This window comes from Phodopus roborovskii, unplaced genomic scaffold (genome assembly GCF_943737965.1).
Source record: "Phodopus roborovskii unplaced genomic scaffold, PHOROB, whole genome shotgun sequence".
In the NCBI taxonomy this organism is placed as follows: domain Eukaryota; kingdom Metazoa; phylum Chordata; class Mammalia; order Rodentia; family Cricetidae; genus Phodopus; species Phodopus roborovskii.
The window spans coordinates 3439200-3456658 of record NW_026126588.1 but is presented as its reverse complement, the minus strand read 5'-3'; the positions used below and the strand labels follow the sequence as shown (position 1 = coordinate 3456658).

Sequence of the window (17459 nt, the reverse complement as noted above, 5' to 3'; positions counted from 1 at the left end):
TAATGATCTTTTTATAAATATCGGTTTAATGCTAGATGCATTAAGGGACTACTATGTGCAATGTGGTCTGTCGGACCGCTGGCCGTGGGAAGGGAGTGTCCTTCCACTAGAAGCTGAGGCTTGCCCTCAGTCTTCCATCCGCCAGGGGCCGCTGCAGGAAACACAAGGCTTTCTTTCACGCGTACGTCACTCTCTGACCCTGCGAAGCCGTTGCCCGGAACTAAGATGGCGTCGGTGGTTGCTGCCGCCGGGAGGCTGCGGCGAGCCTTCGGAAGGTCGTGCCCATGGCAGCAGTTCTCAACCGTGTCCCGTCCACCCCACGGAGCGGCCGTGCGGGACACCTTCCTGAGCTTCTTCCGGGATCGCCATGGCCACCAGCTCGTGCCCTCTGCCTCCGTGAGGCCGCGCGGCGACCACAGCCTGCTCTTCGTCAACGCCGGCATGAACCAGGTAGGGGCGGGGCCTCGCCGGCTGGGGGCGGAGCTCTGGAGTTTGCCCGAGGAAAGACGCTTCAGGATTGGGCCAGAAAAGCGAGGGGCGGGACTCAGAGCTCTTGTAGAAGAGGCGCTGGGTGAAATGACTGGGGGCCTGGTTAGTTCTTGGGGAATGAATCTGGAGACTTGTGGGGAGAAATTAAGTTTATTATCCCTGGACAACAAGCGTGGAGCCCCGAGGGTCAGGGTCCGAGTAGAAGACGATTTAAACAAGTATAACTCATGCATTAAGTAGACGTCTACTGTGCACCCGCTAACGTTCTTTGACGCTGTCCAACCACTTCTTACATGTAAATTTTGCTGCTTTTACTAGGCAAGGATCTTTGGTTTGATTTATATACCTCTTCTCTGTTTCACGTACACCAGGGATGCCTGCCTGAGCTCCTGGCATACGCAGGGCCAAACCCCCATTGCACCCTTGGGGGTCACAAACAGCCTTGAGTTGGAACATCCATCTTCATCACTCCCCATTTTAACCTTCTGTAAGGAAACTAAAGAACTCCCCTCCCCCACTTCTATGTGTTTCTAGTTCAAGCCCATCTTCCTGGGCACTGTGGACCCCCGGAGTGAGATGGCAGGCTTCAGACGTGTTGCCAATAGCCAGAAATGTGTGAGAGCTGGAGGTCGCCATAACGACCTGGAGGATGTGGGCCGAGATCTCTCGCATCATACCTTCTTTGAGATGCTTGGCAATTGGGCTTTTGGGGGTGAATATTTTAAGGTGAGTTTCCAGGGAGCTGTCGAGTTGAGTCTTTGAACCCTCATGCTGAATACTGTGGCCAGGCGCTAGACAAGACGTGTGATGGGGGAGATGGAAAGATGGCTTGGCTGGTAAAGGGCATGTGGATCCCCAAGAACTCACATAGAAAGTGAAGGCTGATAGTGGGTGCCTATAATTCTGGAGCGTCCAGATGGGAGACGGAGACAGGAGCGTCCACGGAAGTTCCCAAGCAAGCTAATCTGGTCTGCATTCAGAGAGATCCTGTTTCAAACAGAAAGTGAAAAGCGCCTCAGTACGGCTGCCCATAGTTGTCCTTTAACTTCCACACATGCATACCCACACCTAACGTACCCGTGTGCATGGCACACACACACACATGCATTCAAGGACACACACAGGAAGGAATGGTGCTCACTTCCCTGATTCAAGGATGGGCCTGTGCCTCCTGCCTAACAGCTGCTTAAAACTTATGTGAACGTGAGGCTGGAGATACGGCTCAGAGGTTAAGAGCGCTGGCTGCTCTTCCAGAGGACCTGAGTTCAAGTCCCAGCACCCACATGGCGACTCACAGACATCTGTAATGAGATCTGGTGCCCTCTTTCTTAGGGCAGGCATACATGGAGGCGGAACACTGTATACATAATAAGTGAATCTTTTTTAAAAACTTATATGGACAGATGGCCAGACAGTAATGCTGGGCTGGTCACTGGACATAAAGTTCCCAGGTCAGGGTGGGTGGGTGGTGGGATCCATCTGGGACTGGAAAGGAGGCGAACTTTATAAGAGTGAAGACACTTCCTAGGCAGGGGGAACTCAAGGCTGAAATGGACGTGGCTTGGTCTGAAAATAGGGTGGATAGTGAGAATGTTTTGTCTTGGGTTCATGAACTCCCACAGCCTGACTGGAGCACCTCTCCACCCTGCCACCCCTATGCTGGTTTCCCTTGCAGGAAGAGGCCTGCAGCATGGCCTGGGAGCTGCTGACACAGGTCTATGGCATCCCTGAGGACAGGTTATGGGTCTCCTACTTTGGAGGTGACTCCCAGATGGGGCTGGCCCCAGACCTGGAGACCAGAGACATCTGGCTCGGCTTGGGGTAAGTCAACCCCTTTCTCCTGTCCACCCCAGGCAATAGGAAGACTGGAGAGCAGACCCTCAGTACAGGTGCTCAGAGTTCAGCACACCTGAGCATGCTGTGGGCCAGCCCTGGGACCCCTCTGCCTGAGTTGGACTTGAGAGAGGTTGTCGTAGCAGAGGAGGTGCCAGCTTCTAAACGCGCACGTCTTCCACCACTTACCCGGCTTCCTGCCCAGGGTGCCTGCCAGTCGTGTGCTTTCCTTCGGACTACAAGAGAACTTCTGGGAGATGGGAGACACTGGGCCTTGTGGGCCTTGCACTGAGATCCACTACGACCTGGCGGGGGGAACGGGAGCCCCCCAGCTGGTAGAGCTTTGGAATCTGGTCTTCATGCAACACAACAGGTAATGGTGACTGACACCAGCATTAGTTCCTATGAGCTTACATACCTTTTAAAAGTAGAAACCGACCTATCCTAGTCCTTGTCCATGACAGTCTCAACTGGGTGCTGCTCTTTGGCCTCTTGGCCCCATATGAGGGAGTTAAACTTAGTGATCACTGAGATTTTCTTCTAGCACATCTTGACATGCGTCTCTCAAGATAGTGAATCTGGCTTAGTAGTCATGTCTGGGTCCCAACTAGGGCCCAAGGGAGAGGAAGAATGGAGTTAACCTTCTTGAGAAAGGATAGGACTTGCCCAGCATTGGTGGCACACGCCTTTAATCCCAGCACTCGGGAGGCAGAGGCAGGCAGATCTCTGTGAGTTCGAGGCCATCCTGGTCTATAGGACAGGCTCCAAAACAATATAGAGAAACCCTGTCTCAACCCACCATCCCCCCCACACACATTAAAAAAAGAAAGAAAGGACTCAGGGCCTTCATCATCTTCATTTGTGTCGAGAGGGGAAGGGGACACTGTCCTTCAGGTTCCTGCCTCTCTCAGCCCCTGGTCCTCATGTTCCTGTGGAACTTGAGTACCTGCCTCACACCTGTCAGGCTCAGCTGGCCTCCCCTTGCACGTTTTCCCTGGCCAGAGAGGCAGATGGAAGCCTGCAGCCACTGCCCCAGCGACACGTGGACACGGGAATGGGCCTGGAAAGGCTGGTGGCTGTACTTCAGGGCAAGCGTTCAACATATGACACTGACCTCTTCTCTCCACTGCTCAGTGCCATACACCAGGTGAGCCCGCCCCTGCCTCAGTACCATTGTTAGTTATCTCTCCAAGGTGTGCGTGCGTGAGCGTGTGCGTGTGTGTGTGGGGGGGTCCAGATGACAACATTGCTAGTTATCTCTTCATGGTGTGTGTGTTGGGGGGGCAGGGTCCAGATGACAACCTTGGGTGTCATCTTGAGGGACGATGTCTACCTTCATTGCCTTGTAGCTCACCAGTTAGGTAGTGCTGGCCTTCAAGCCTCGGGCTCCTCCCATCTCTGCCTCCCCAGCTTTGGGATTACAGCCTATGTGCCTGTGCCAGCAGTTTTACGTGAGTTGTAGAAGTCAGACTCAGGGTCTCATGCTTGTGGAGCAAACGCTGTACCAGCTGAGACACCTCCCCAGCACCCCCACCCCATAGCGCTAATTTATTTGGTGAGAGCTCAGAGCATTCCCAGCATGCAGAGACAGTATGACCGAGGATCCTAGGATGTCAGATATGCCGCTGGCACTCCCTGCTACCCCATGTTGCTCCTAACTCCTCCCCTTAGCCATTCAAAATATTATTGCGCCCTTTGTGAAAGACGCTGGGCTTGGGGCTCAAGGGGTCAGTGAGGCAGATTGTCCTTCTAGAGAAAAGGGTTATTGAGAGAGTTATTAACTTCATGGACAGACAGAGGGCAGCAGGGCAGGACTCTGACCAGATTTCAGGTCTCCGAGGATGAGTGGTGTCCTTTCTTAGAGGTCTTGGAGGAAGGGGAAGGTTTTCGCGTCACGTAATTGATAAGTAGTCCACAGTGCAGGCCTGTATTCCAGAAACGGAATATGCTTCTCCAAGAATGTGGGGGGTGTGACCGAGAGGGCAGGCCTACTTGAGTTTACCCACTCTACCAGTAGCCCTCTGGTGCCCCGGTGTTCTGGTGTCCTGCATCTGGCGACTGCCTTGGGAAAGTAAGAACGGCACTGCCATCCTCCTGGAGTCTTGGCACGTGAGGAGTTAAAGCTGGCCTTTTGGTCTGGCTGGCCTTTTTCTTTTAGGTGCTATCAGAAGCTGTGCATGGCTTGACTAGCCCCTAATCCCAAACCCTTATGTTTGGAACGGAGGATCAAAAGAGATTCTGAGGTTACCTTCAAGCATGAGTGACAGAATAAATCAGTGGGTGAAAGCAAGATCAGAGCTCACAGGTTCTGAGCACACAAAAGGCATTGATTGCAGATGGTCGCTGGTGGGGCTGTTACACTGCTTGTGTGGAGAAGACTTGCCAGGGAGATGACCTTTGATCTCAATCCTGCAAGGAGAGTCAGGACAGAAAGCTTATTCCAGACAGAGGACAGTGGGTACCGTGGCAAGAAAGGCCGTTGTCAGCAGTGGCAAGGCCCTCCACCCAGATAAAGCAGGGTCCTTGACTGCGTCCAGAAGCTTGGAGTGAAGCAAAGAGTGAGTTTATTAAGTATTTAGATGGAGAGAGGGAGGAAAGGGACACTTGAAGCATGGATGCAGGCTCCCTAAGCCAGCTGTGTTCAGATGTCTTCACAGTGGCTGTGTTTATGGTGGCTTTCTAAGTTCTGTGTCTCAAAGGATGTCATTTGCAACAAGGTTTAAAGATTAATCAAATCTAAAAGTATAAACTGGTTTATTTATTTTTTCTCTAAGAATCCCTTTTCTGAAGTGCCTTGTTTACATTTAGGGATGAGGGAAGTGTGCTAATAAAGTAAAATTTACAGCCACAAACATTCTGGCCCCAAATTAGCAGAGTTTGTTGCGTGGTTGGTTGTTTCTTTGCTTGGAGGTGGGGGGGGGGGGGCAGTAGCTACAGAGACCAGAAGAAGGCAGGGCATCCGATCATCTGGGATCCAAATCCTGGGAACGAAGAGTACTAGGATGACTGACTGGAGAGGCAAGCGTGGAGTCACACCAGCCTTGTCCACATTTCAAATCTACTCCTAAGGAGCTAGTGGCCTCAGGAGGCTTTATTTTTGTTTGTTTGTTTGTTTGTTTATCTTGGTTTTTCAAGACAAAGTTCCTCTTTTAATGAGACAGTCTCATGCATCCTAAACTGGCCTTGAACTTGCCAGGCAGCCGAGGATGACTGTGAACCTCAGATCCTCCTGCCTTTACCTTCCAAGTTCTAGATCAGTGAAGTATACCAACATGCCCAGTTTTATGTGGTGCTAGGGGGTTGAACCAGGGCTACATGCATGTTAGGTAAGCGCCCTACCAACTGAACCACATCCCCAACCCTGTTTCCTCTTTAAAGCATCGAGGCCAGGCATGTGCAGACGATCCCTGTGTGTTTGAGGTCAGCTTGGTCTGCACAGCAAGTCCGAGGCCAGCCAGGGCTACATAGCAAGACCCTGTCTCAATCAATAAATAGATAAGTAAATAAAATAAGCAAGCAAGGGTGATAGTGCCTTCTAGAGAGGCTGTTTTAGGAATGGTTGGTGAGGGAGGGTTTATTGTGATCCCACATCAGTCACATCAAAGAAAGCCAGGGCAGGACCAAAGTAAAGGCTATGAGAGCGTGCTACATACTGCGTGCTCACTGCAGCTTGCTCAGCCTGCTTTCTCATAGGACCCAAGACCACCAGCCCAGGAGTGGCTCTGCCCACAGCGAACCGGCCCCTCCCACATCCATCGTCAACCAAGAAAATGCACCGCAGGCTTGCCAGTATGGTGGGGCATTTTCTCAGTTGAGGTTCCTTTTTCAAAAAAAAAAAAAAAAAAAAAAAAAAAATGGCTCTAGCTTGTGTCAGGAGGACATAAAACTAGCCAGCATGGATGGCATTGCTGCAGGGATGGAAACTCAGCAGGTGATGGCCACTATGGGCCTTTTAGTGCAGCACAAGTCCCACAAAGGGCAGAGTCCTGTTCCGCCATCAGCTTCTGCAGAAGGTGGTTCTGTGTGTTTGGTTCATTTTGGTTTTGTTTTTCTGAGACAGGGTTTTTCTCTGTGTAGCCTTGTCCGTCCTGGAACTCGCTCTGTAGACCAGGCTGGCCTCAAACACAGAGATCCACCTGCCTCTGCCTCCCAAGTGCGGGGAAGGTCATTCTAGATGCTGTCACCACTCTGGTTGGTGGCGTGAACCTGGCTGACTAAAGTCTCATGCGATAGCCAACTTTATTCAGAGCATCAGACAATTTATGCTTGGAGGGTCTAAGGTATGCAATCACAAGAACGTGCCACACACGACAACGGTTTCTCCACTGAGGCCATTAAATAACAGCTGAAGTAAACTCACTCCCATCAGCTCCTGGGAGGAGCATGAACTCACTTTCCAAGAACAGCTCTGTGTTCTGAAGAAACTGGGGTCACAAGGCATGTTTTCCTGGAGTTTTTTCCGCAAGGCACTCAGAAGTCTCACACGACCTCATCCTTGGATTGTGTTCCAACAGGGTGTGGTCAGTTTTAGGGCAGAAACAGGCACCTGCGTGGGTCAGGCAGAGCCAACAGCTGTGCCCATTTTCCTGCTTTTCAGGGCTGCGGGGCGCCCCCTTACTCTGGCCGGGTAGGGCCAGCAGATGAGGGTCGCATAGACACGGCATACCGCGTGGTAGCCGATCATATGCGCATGCTCAGTATCTGCATTGCTGATGGTGTCTTTCCAGGGATGTCCGGTGCCCCGTAAGTCTGGACCGGCAGGTGCTGAGGGGGTGGCAGGGATGGGGTGGGTGGAAAGGGGGAGATCAAGAGCTCAGAAGGAATATGGGAAGCATCCCACTCCCCATATTGCTGGTCAGATGACGCTAGGGGCTCTTCCTGGGCTGTGAACCCCTCCAGGCTAATTCTTCGTCGGATTCTCCGTCGAGCTGTGCGCTTCTCCACAGAGGTCTTGCGGGCACCGCCTGGCTTTCTAGGCAGCCTTGTCCCGGTGGTGGTGGAGACACTGGTAAGTGCAGAGCCCCCTCATTTCTGCATGCCTCTTGGGTCCTTGGGAGCATACCACCCAGCCCGACAGTGACCCACCCTCACTGCGCAGTCCTGCGCCCGCCCCGTCAAGGAAGCTGAGAAAGCTGGTCTTGCTCACAAAAAGCAAGGAGACCTTGGAAGAATCCTCGCTCAGGCTGCTGGACCTTTGACCTTGGGGTTCCCTTCCCATCCTCACATGCCTGCCCCATTGGGGAAACCACTTCCCCGTTCTCAGAACATCTTAGCCTCCTGGGCAGGTGTCCCTTGATGCCAAGGTAGGGAGGAAGGGTGGGCTGTTCACTTCCACACTCTCCTGCACCCCTAGGGAGCTGCTTATCCAGAGCTTCAGAAGAAGTCAGTCCAGGTACTGATCCTCTAGGGGAGGTGGGGGCTGCCGGTTTCCAAGGAAACACAGCTCCACTCCTCGGCCTGCCTTGGTTCAGATAGCCAGCCTGGTGTCGGAGGATGAGGCAGCCTTCCTGGCCTCCCTGCAGCGAGGCGGGCGGATCATTGATCGGACCATTAAGCGCTTGGGGCCTTCTGATTTGTTCCCTGGTGAGCAGCTGGGAGCCTAGGCAAAGCAAAGGGACTCTCATTCAGGCACACCAGAGTGAGCAAAGGCAGCAGCTTTCAGCACATCAGGGACCTCATGCTCACCACCCACCACCCACAACTTCTGCCAGAAGTTTCTCGAATATGCTTGGCCTGACCACTACAGAAACCCTGCCCTGCCACCCCCTTTCCTAACTGTCCAGCCAGCTCCGCCTCCCGTCCTCTGTTTCCACGGTCAGCTTCATAGACTGAGCCCACCAAATGCCATGCGTCTTGGGAGTATGTTGGGCTACCATTATCTGACCTTGAAGATGGCTCCTCACCTGGGGGTGGGGGACGGGTAGGCTGTGTGTGGCTGAGAACACCTCAGCCAGCTTCCTCCCTCTTCCTTTGATCTGCCTTCCCCCCTCCTACCACTGTTTTCTCTTTCTTCAGCCGAGGTGGCCTGGTCATTGTCAATGTCTGGGAACCTGGGGATCCCCCTGGATCTAGTGAAGTTAATGCTGGAGGAGAAAGGCGTGCAGCTGGACACTGCGGGACTGGAGGAGCTAGCCCAGAAGGAGGCTCAGGTACAGGCTGCTGGAGTCCGGTAACCCTGCTGTCCCTTTCAGCCCTGAACTGGAGCAAGAATTAGTCATAAAATTAGAATCTGAGGTGGGGTCTGTCCCGTCAACCCCGTGAGAGAGGGGACAAGATTGCAACCCTTCTCAGTCTGTAGAGACGGGACATCAGCCCCAGGGCCCAAACAGGCGCAGAAGAGAGGAAGCCAACACAGAGTCCTAGAGAGGGTTCCCAGGGATGGCAAGGAGGCCTGCCTGACCCCTGTGATGTCCGTTTACCTCCCAGCTACCTAAGATGGCCCTCCAGACGCCAGCAAAGTCTCTTAGGTCTTACTCCATGCAGGCTGCAGGGTCCAGGTCCACAGAGACAGGGCTCTCATTGGCTCAGTTTCCATCCGGTGATGGGTCCTGGGCACCCGCCCCACCCACATCCCCCCCTTTGTCCTGCAGCACCGGGCCCAGCAGGCAGAGCCAGTTCCAGAGGAAGGACTGTGTCTTGATGTCCACGCACTGGAGGAGCTGCACCGTCATGGGGTACCCCCAACTGATGACAGCCCCAAGTATAACTACTCCCTTCAACCCAATGGGGATTACGGTGAGAGCCTAGACCCTATAGGCTGGTAGTCACAAGCTTACCTGACCTTGACTGGAAAGGAGGGAAGTGATAGCCACCAGCTTCCTGCATTCCCCAGAGTCCCCAGCAGGGGTTACTGCCTCTTTTGTCTGGAAACGCCTTCCCCACTTCGCCCTCTAAAGGCAGATGCCTTTGCCTCAGATCCCAAGCCCATCACATCCCCAGGCCCTAACCCTGATAACCCTTGTGGCTCTGGCAGAGTTTGGCCTCTGTGAGGCCCAAGTGCTACAGCTGTATTCCGAGGATGGGACGGCTGTGGCCTCTGTGGGGGCGGGCCAGCGCTGTGGCCTCCTGTTGGACAGAACCAACTTCTACGCTGAACAAGGGGGCCAGGCTTCGGACCGTGGCTACCTTGTTCGCACAGGGCAGCAGGTGAGCATCCGCTGCCGCCTCAGTCGCGCTTCCGTGGGAGGCAAAGGTGAGGCTGGGGACAGCCAGTCATGGTGGCAGCTCGACCATGTTCTCTTCTCCCCAGGACGTGTTGTTCCCTGTGGCCCGGGCGCAGGTCTGTGGGGGCTTCATCCTGCATGAGGCAGTGGCCCCCGAGTGCTTACAGGTCGGGGAGCAAGTGCAGCTGCACGTGGATAAGGTGAGGCCCCTCCCTACCCCGGCTGCCCCAGACACCCTGCAGCCCCTCTCCCTCGCCACTCCTACCCTCCCCCAGGGCCCTGGGTGACAAAAGTGTTCCAGGCCTGGCGAATGGGATGTATGGTGAAACACACAGCCACCCACCTGCTGAGCTGGGCACTTCGTAAGACCCTCGGGCCCACCACCGAGCAGCGGGGCTCCCATCTCAACCCGGAGCGGCTGCGCTTTGACGTGGCCACCCAGGTGAGCGCGACGTAGAAAGACAGGCATTATGGGAAATGGCAGGCTGCAAGACGGACCGGAGGTGGGTTGACTAGTCTGAGGACCTGGGCTGTGGGCCAGCACCGCCATCCTGTCCTGTGGAACCTCACCCTAGCAGGTCCCCGCTACTCAGGACACTACCCGTCAACCTCTAGCCCCTCCTCGCCTTCCTCGTTCCCGATGGGGACACCGTGTCCCTTTTCATGGACAGAAGCAGTTACCATGTGCCCGTTGCCGTTTCTCCACCTCACTCCCAGGCCCCACTGACCACAGAGCAGCTCCGGACAGTGGAGAGCTACGTGCAGGAGGCTGTGGGACAGGACGAGGCTGTGTACATGGAGGAGGTGCCCCTGGCACACACCGCCCACGTCCCCGGCCTTCGCTCACTAGATGAGGTGAGTGGTGAGGGTGATCCCAGAAGGCTTCCGTCCGCCGCGGGAGGCTGAGAGCCCTCGTCCCACCCTTCCTTCAGGTGTACCCAGACCCTGTGCGGGTAGTGTCAGTGGGCGTCCCTGTGACCCAGGCCCTGGCACCGGCCTCCCAGGCTGCACTGCAGACGTCTGTGGAGCTCTGCTGCGGGACGTACGTTGCCCTTGCCACCCCCTCCCTGGGCCCCGGGCCCTCCCCCTTCCTTAATCGTTGCAGCCACTGCCCTTGCTTTGGGCTCAGACTTCTCCCTTATCTCCGTCATCGCCCTTTCCCTCACCTTCCTTACAGGCACCTGCTGCGTACCGGGGCTGTGGGGGACCTGGTGATCATCGGGGATCGGCAGCTGGTCAAGGGCATCACTCGCCTCCTGGCCATCACTGGGGCGCAGGCCCAACAGGTGAGAATATTCAAAGCCCTGGGGAGTGAAGGGACACAGCTGACACCCAGGCTCAGGCATAGCCCCTGGCCATGCCAGCATCCCCATGGCGATGCCAGCATCCCCCATACCATACGCACACGGCTGTGACTATAGCGACTGCTTGCTGGCAGCTGTTGATTTAGGGCTGGTGCCTTGACTGGCCCCAACTGGTAAACATTTCTGGCATGGCTCCGATTGCACTGAGATATGAGACCCTGTCCTGGGAGAGGGTGAGTGTAAGCCTGGGAGCCTTCACCTTCTTGCCCTCTTCCACAGGCCCGAGAGCTGGGCCAAAGCCTGTCTCAGGAGGTAGAAGCAGCCAGGGAGCGACTAAGTCGGGGCAGCCGGGACCTGCCGGAGGCTCATCGTCTGTCTAAGGACATAGGACATCTCACTGAGGTCAGGCCACCCTCACCACTGGACTCCCGGCCTTCTGCTGGCCCCGTTCCTTCCCCCGTGCTTTTTTGGGGCCTTCCCATTCCTCCCCGGCCTTGCATCCGGCCCACATTCTTGTTTTCGGGGTGGGTGTGGTACCTGCCCTGGCTCTGTTAGTCCTGTGGCTGGGGTGACAAGGGGCTCTGCCTACAGGTCATAGAGTCCGCTCTGATGCCTCAGTGGCAGCGGCAGGAACTACAGACCACACTGAAGATGCTACAGCGCCGTGCCAACACTGCTATCCGCAAACTGGAGAAGGGCCAGGTGAGAGAAGGTGCAGCCATGCAGCCATGCAGCCATGCCTGGTACTCACAGGTGTCACCACACGAACACTAGAACGTGTCCAGGACTGGGATAGGAGTCTGTTTCCTCTGTTAGCAGCCACCGAATCACTGCGCCACCTCTGCCTGGCTGTAGCCCTGCCCTAACCCTTCCCTCTAGGCAGCCTCTTGACTCAAATGCCAGTCAGCCTTGATTGCTCCTTGACTGTCAGTTTCCAGCCCCCTCCCAAGCCATCTGTGCCATCTGGTCTTCTCCCTCTCACCTTCAGCAACTGTTGTAGGGCACATTAGAAGAGGCGAGGCAGCCACAGAAGGTCACAGATGGAACCCAAGAAAGCAGGCCATGCCTGGCAGATCCCCTGTCACCTCTCCTGAGAGGCGATGGCCTGTTGAGGAGAGCATGGGAAGGAGGGACCCGTTAGGCCGGATCTCAGTTCGGAAGCAGAGACTCCATGCCTGATCCCTCCACTGCTCTCCTGCCCCACAGGCTGCCGAGAAATCCCAGGAGCTGCTGACGCGTCACTCAGAGGGCCCTGTGATTGTGGACACCGTCTCTGTTGGGTCCCTCTCAGTGAGTGCTGTGCAGGGGGCTGCCTGGGGCCTACAGAAGGCGGGGTCCTGCCTGGGAGGTCCTGGGCCTCTGGGGTGGGGCGGCTCACCGCGCTGTCGCTGTCGCCACGCAGGTGCTGGTAAAGGTAGTGCGACAGCTGTGCGAAAAGGCCCCCGGCCTGTCTGTGCTGCTACTCAGCCCCCAGCCCTCTGGCGGAGTACTGTGTGCCTGCCAGGTGGCCCAGGTGAGGGGGTCCCTGGAGCCCACCCTGAACGGCCCCTGGGGAGACCAGCTATGGCAAGAATAGAGAAATCTCTCCTTGTCCCCGAAGCTACCCACTTCCTCTTCCCAGGAGGCATTGAGGGCTTCCTCAGTCAGCTGCCTCTTCAGCCTCAGTCCCTTGCAGTCTCCGGTGTCCGTCACTCCCAGTCCCAGTCCAGCCCTCCCCTTGTTGCCTCACCAGATGCCCTACTTTGTGCTCAGCGCGGGAGAGGGTGTTGGTTGCTGGTGACTGCGTTCCCAAGGGTCTACTACATGGGTAGTGGCAGTGAGGACTGCTCCACATGGCTCCCCCTCCTCATTCTCTCCCCAGGGCGCCACACCCACCTTCACAGCGGAAGCCTGGGCACTGGCGGTGTGCAGCCGCATGGGAGGCAAGGCTTGGGGCTCTCGAGTGATAGCCCAGGGTACCGGGCACACTGCTGACCTGGAGGCTGCCCTGGGGACAGCCCGAGCTTATGCACTCAACCAGCTCTGACTAAGCTCACCCAGGACCCAAAGGGATGAGGCAAGCATCTGGAGCCCTCATGGAGCCACATGGCCTTCCTGGAGGCTGAGGCAATGGGCCAGCAGCTGGAGGCCAGGTATCTGAGCTGAAGAGGGACACCTGGGCCACTTGACAGCAGGAGACTAGAGGAGACAAACGTGGACTGAGCAGCAGCAATCCCAACAAATGTGAAGTCCTGGGCTCTTGTGGCTGAGAGTGCCTATTAAAAGTATTTCACAGGGCTGGGGAGTCGGTTCAGTGCTTAAGAGCACGTGTTCCAGCCGGGCAGCGGTGGCGCACACCTTTAGTCCCAGAACTTGGGACACAGAGGCAGGCAGATCTACCTGAGTTCCAGGCCAGCCTGGTCTACAGAACAATGTAGACCAGAATGGCCCGGGCTACACAAAGAAATCCTGTCTCAAAAAGCAAAACAAACAAAAAAAGCACTTGTTCCTGGAAAGGGGTTCGATTCCCAGCATCCACACCGAGGCTCCCCGCACCTCCTCAGACACCAGGTATGCATGGGTTACACAGACACACGTGCAGGCAAAACACTCATATACATACAATAAAAAGTTTTTTAAAAAGCATTTAATGGAAGATTGGGAGTTCTAGAGGATAATGTTTTTAAAAAAAAAAAAAAAAAAAAAGTTTGGCCTGAGCCAGAGGCAGGTGAATCTCTGTGAGTTCAAGACCAGCCTGGTCTACAAAGTGAGTTCCAGGACAGCCAAGGCTGTTACACAGAGAAACTCTGTCTTGGGAAAAAAAAAAAAAAAAAAAAGGATGACCTAATCACACAGTGGTAGGGCATGCCTCGGGAGGCAGACCCCTGAGTTCTACAGAGTCTACAGAGGTCTACAGAGTGAGTTCCAGGACTACATAGAGAAACCCTGCTCTTCAGAGGCCCAAGTTCAGTTCCCAGCACCCACATGATGGCTCACAGCCACTGTAACCCCAGCACCAGCACACCCAAGTCCCTGCTCTGGATTCTGGGGTCCCCTTCAATATGACTCACACACGCTCAGATGCAATGTGAGTGGCCTTCCTCAGCATGGCATGTGCACCCCACCTAATGTGACCTCTCACCCTATGGAAAGGCATCTGCTACCTAAATCTAGACCATCCAACCAGCAGAGTGTTCAGATGGGGTCTGTGGGCCAGGATTGGCTGGGTACCAGGAAGGGTTTCCTGGCTGTCCAGACCCAGATGCCATTTGGAGATCAGAACAGCGGGACACATACCCCTGTGTCATTCCGCTAGTTAACAGTGACTTGGCTGAAGTAAGGCCAGGGTGGCTCGCTCATACTTGGAGCACAGGCAGGGCCTGGTCAACTGTCAGTGACAGGCTCAAGGGCATCTCCCCTTGTGGGACCTGCTTCCAGGGGGAAACTGGGAGGGAGGGGCAGTGGAGAGGGGGTGTCAGGGATGTGAAAGGAATGGGCACAGGAGGACAGGAGTGGCGTCCTGCATCGCTGTGACCAAGTGTCTGAGCCGAAAGGTAAGGGTGTGAGCCTGAGGAGATCTGAGAGGTGTTTGAGCTGCAGCCATTTGCCCAGGCTGTGGGAAAGGATTCAGAGAAGGCACGAAGGGTCAGACCAGTGGTGGACTTTTATGGTTTTATTTGTTTACATTCCAATCCCAGTTCCCCCTCCCTCCTCTCTTCCCCACCCCCCACTCCTTACATCTGCTCCTCGGAGAGGGTAAGGCCTCCCGAGGAAATCTAAGTCTGCCTCATCATCTTGTTGAGACAGGACTAAGGCCCCTCTCCACCCCCACACCCTGTGTCTACGCCACTGCCAGTGGCCTCATATATTGTCCCAGTCACACCACTGTCACCTATTAAGGGAGTCTAGTTCGGTCTTGTGCAGATTCCCCATTTGTCAGCCCAGAGTCGGTGATCTCTCAGTGATGGACTTTTTCTTACCTGAGTTAGATAGGGTTTGCCTATATACTTGTTCCTTTGGCCTGGAACTCCCCGTGTGGGCCAGGCTGGTCTCCAGCAGAGACCTCTGCCTCCCAAGTGCTGCTGAGACAGGAAGCATATACCACCATGCCCAGCCAAACCATACCATGCCCATCTCCGTAAAGGTGCTATCTCCGTAAAGTACTTGCTTTGCAAGCACTGGGACCCAAGCTCAAGTGCCAGAAGCCACATAAGCCCGGTGTAGTGATATACCCTTCGAATTCCAGCTGTGCAGTGTGGGGAGGCTGCAGAGACAGGCAGGGCCCTGGGTTCCATGTGCCATCCAGCTCGAGAACAGTAGAAGACCCTTTCTCAAGGTGGACAATAACGCCTGAGGTGGCCTTCTACCGCCCATATGCATGTACTGTACACACATGCCCCCATTCACACCTGGACGCTACACCCATAGAGCAGCCGAAGCTGAAATGTGGCACTCGAAGCAGGATGAAATCAGGGGAGGCCCCTCCTGTCTCAGAACAAAACCACCCAGCCCGTGTTCTGCCTGGATTCAGGAAAGAGTGAAGCGCTTGGGAACAGCAGCCTGGCTCCTCACTGCGTGGCTTGACCTGCGGAGCTTGCTAGTAGGCCAGTCTATGTGCTTACCACTGGCCCCGCTCCTTAAAGCTAGGCTTCGCCTCTCTGGGACCCCTCCCCCCTCCCCCAGTCTGCTGTCCCTCTCTCCGGAGAAGGGTTCCTCTTCCTACACATAACCAGATCCCTGGAGTCGGGACAGCAACCCGTTCCTGCCATGCCAGGGTTGGAAGCTGAGCGGACGCCAGGCTTCGGGCTGAGCGAAGGAGCCCTGTGCAGGCCCTGGCCCTTTCTGCCTGACACTGGTTCATACTGGAGAAAGGTGAAGGGGCTCCCCAGCAGAGTTGGGGTCCTCAGCTTGGCCACAGGGGCATTCCAGTGACTTAAGAACCTTTGCCTCCTTTGTTTCCGCTTGGGCCTGCCCCCCTCCCCCACTCCTAACCAGAAGTACTTCCTCTCCGTGCGAAAAGCTTCTGCATCCCGAAACACGCAGTCAGAAAACACGAACAGAGCCCAAGGCCACAGGGTCGTGAGCTGAGCACTCGGGCGCGCGGGGGTGGGGTGGGGGGTGTTAAGCCAGCCAACGCCCGGAGCGGAGGTCTCACGGCCCGCCCCCTGGCGACTCAGGCGTCCCTAACGACCAAACTGTAGCAACCGGCCAACCGCGGCTGAGAGCCATCTCCTGGGTCCCGGAGCAGGTAAGGCGACCTCTGGGAAAAGGGGTGCCTAACTCTGGTCTCCCCATCAGACCCCACTCATCCTGGTCTAGTTCCAAAGCTCCGCCAGATCCTGCAACCCACGCAGGTCTGTGGCCCAGCAGCCATCATCTTAGCTTCTGTAATGAATGGGAGAACCTGTTTTGCCGCTACTTGAGACCCGTAGCTCATCCTAATTTTGGAAAGGTGGGACCCGGCTCGGTATCCCACACAGCAAGTAGAGAAAGAGGGGGGCCTAGGAAGAGGATGGTCTCCAGTCTTGGCTGAGGGCCAGTGGCTTGGACACCTCCCTCAAGTCCCCCACGGCCCTGGTCTCTCAGGGTTACCAGGGGAGGAGGAGGGACTTGCTAACCTTTGAAGCTGAGCTTTCCCGCTGGGTGGCTGAGGGGAGGTGGCTGGAGTCGTGGGGAGCTATTGCTAGTATCCCTTTCCACACAGCAGATGAAGGAGCCTGAGCTGGGAGGGGGAGGGCCCAGGGGTTATGAATAAGATATCTTTCTGGGCCGGAGACCAAAACGGGGTGCTCAGAAAAAACTTTAAAAAAAAAAATCTCTTTTCCAATTCACAACAGGAATTTGGGTAAGAAAAGAGAAGTTAAGGAAGATTTAAACAAGCCAGGCCGTGGTGGTTCACGCCTTTAATCCCACCACTCGGGAGGCAGAGGCTGGAGGATCTCTGAGTTTGAGGCCAGCCTGGTCCAGGACAGCTAGGGCCGTTACACAGAAAAACCCTGTCTCCAAAAAGCAAACAAAAGCACAGGGCCCTGAAAACCGGAACCCGGGGCCTGAGAAGGGCTCCCATGAGGGGACCCGGGAGTAAGTAGGGATGGGAAGCTGGCTGAGAAGTAGGAAGCAGGGGCAGAGAGGAGTGGAACCCGAGGCCCCAGCAGACCACCATAGCTACACTTTCAGAAGATCCTTCGCTCTCCCGTTTGGGTAGGAACCTCCCTGACAGGGCAGATTTTCCTGGGGACTGAGGAAGGACGAAGGTGGAAGGGATATGCTAGAGATCCAGGCTTGACCCAGGATGTCAGCAATGATCCCAGGGGCACCATGGGAGCCGCTGGTCTCAGCAGTGGATAAGGGAGGTAAAGGCTGGGCTCCACAGAGGTGACTAGAGAGCCCATGAGTAGGAGAAAGTTGCAGAAGACTTACTAGAAAAGTGAGCTGAGCCACTGCCGAGGTGGCGCACACCTTTAATCCCAGCACTCGGGAGGCAGAGGCAGGTGGATCTCTTAAGTTCGAGGCCAGCCTGGTTTACAGGGCAAGTTCCAGGACAGCCAGGGCTACCCAGAGAGACCCTGTCTCAAAAGCTAAAAACAGAAAAGTGATCTGCACCTCAGAGAAACAGGAGGGCCCATTGGACAGACATGCTACTAGAAAGAAGCGTGGCTCTCACTTGCTGGCTAGGTGACACTAAGTCCCT

General features: G+C 55.5%; 1 protein-coding gene across 1 annotated transcript; it reads left to right on the top strand.

The window, feature by feature from the left end:
- The first annotated feature begins 210 nt into the window (after positions 1-210).
- On the top strand, positions 211-13130 carry Aars2 (alanyl-tRNA synthetase 2, mitochondrial). Its single transcript, XM_051204422.1, has 22 exons — positions 211-450; positions 1024-1215; positions 2165-2310; positions 2528-2695; positions 3325-3469; positions 6920-7065; positions 7222-7330; positions 7676-7714; positions 7794-7905; positions 8338-8471; positions 8913-9057; positions 9296-9468; positions 9572-9685; positions 9787-9927; positions 10203-10340; positions 10418-10527; positions 10663-10771; positions 11069-11191; positions 11381-11491; positions 11996-12079; positions 12192-12302; positions 12651-13130. Exons 1-22 carry the CDS (start codon positions 226-228, stop codon positions 12813-12815), a joined length of 2940 nt encoding a protein of 979 aa, XP_051060379.1. The 5' UTR covers positions 211-225; the 3' UTR covers positions 12816-13130.
- Positions 13131-17459: the final 4329 nt, after the last annotated feature.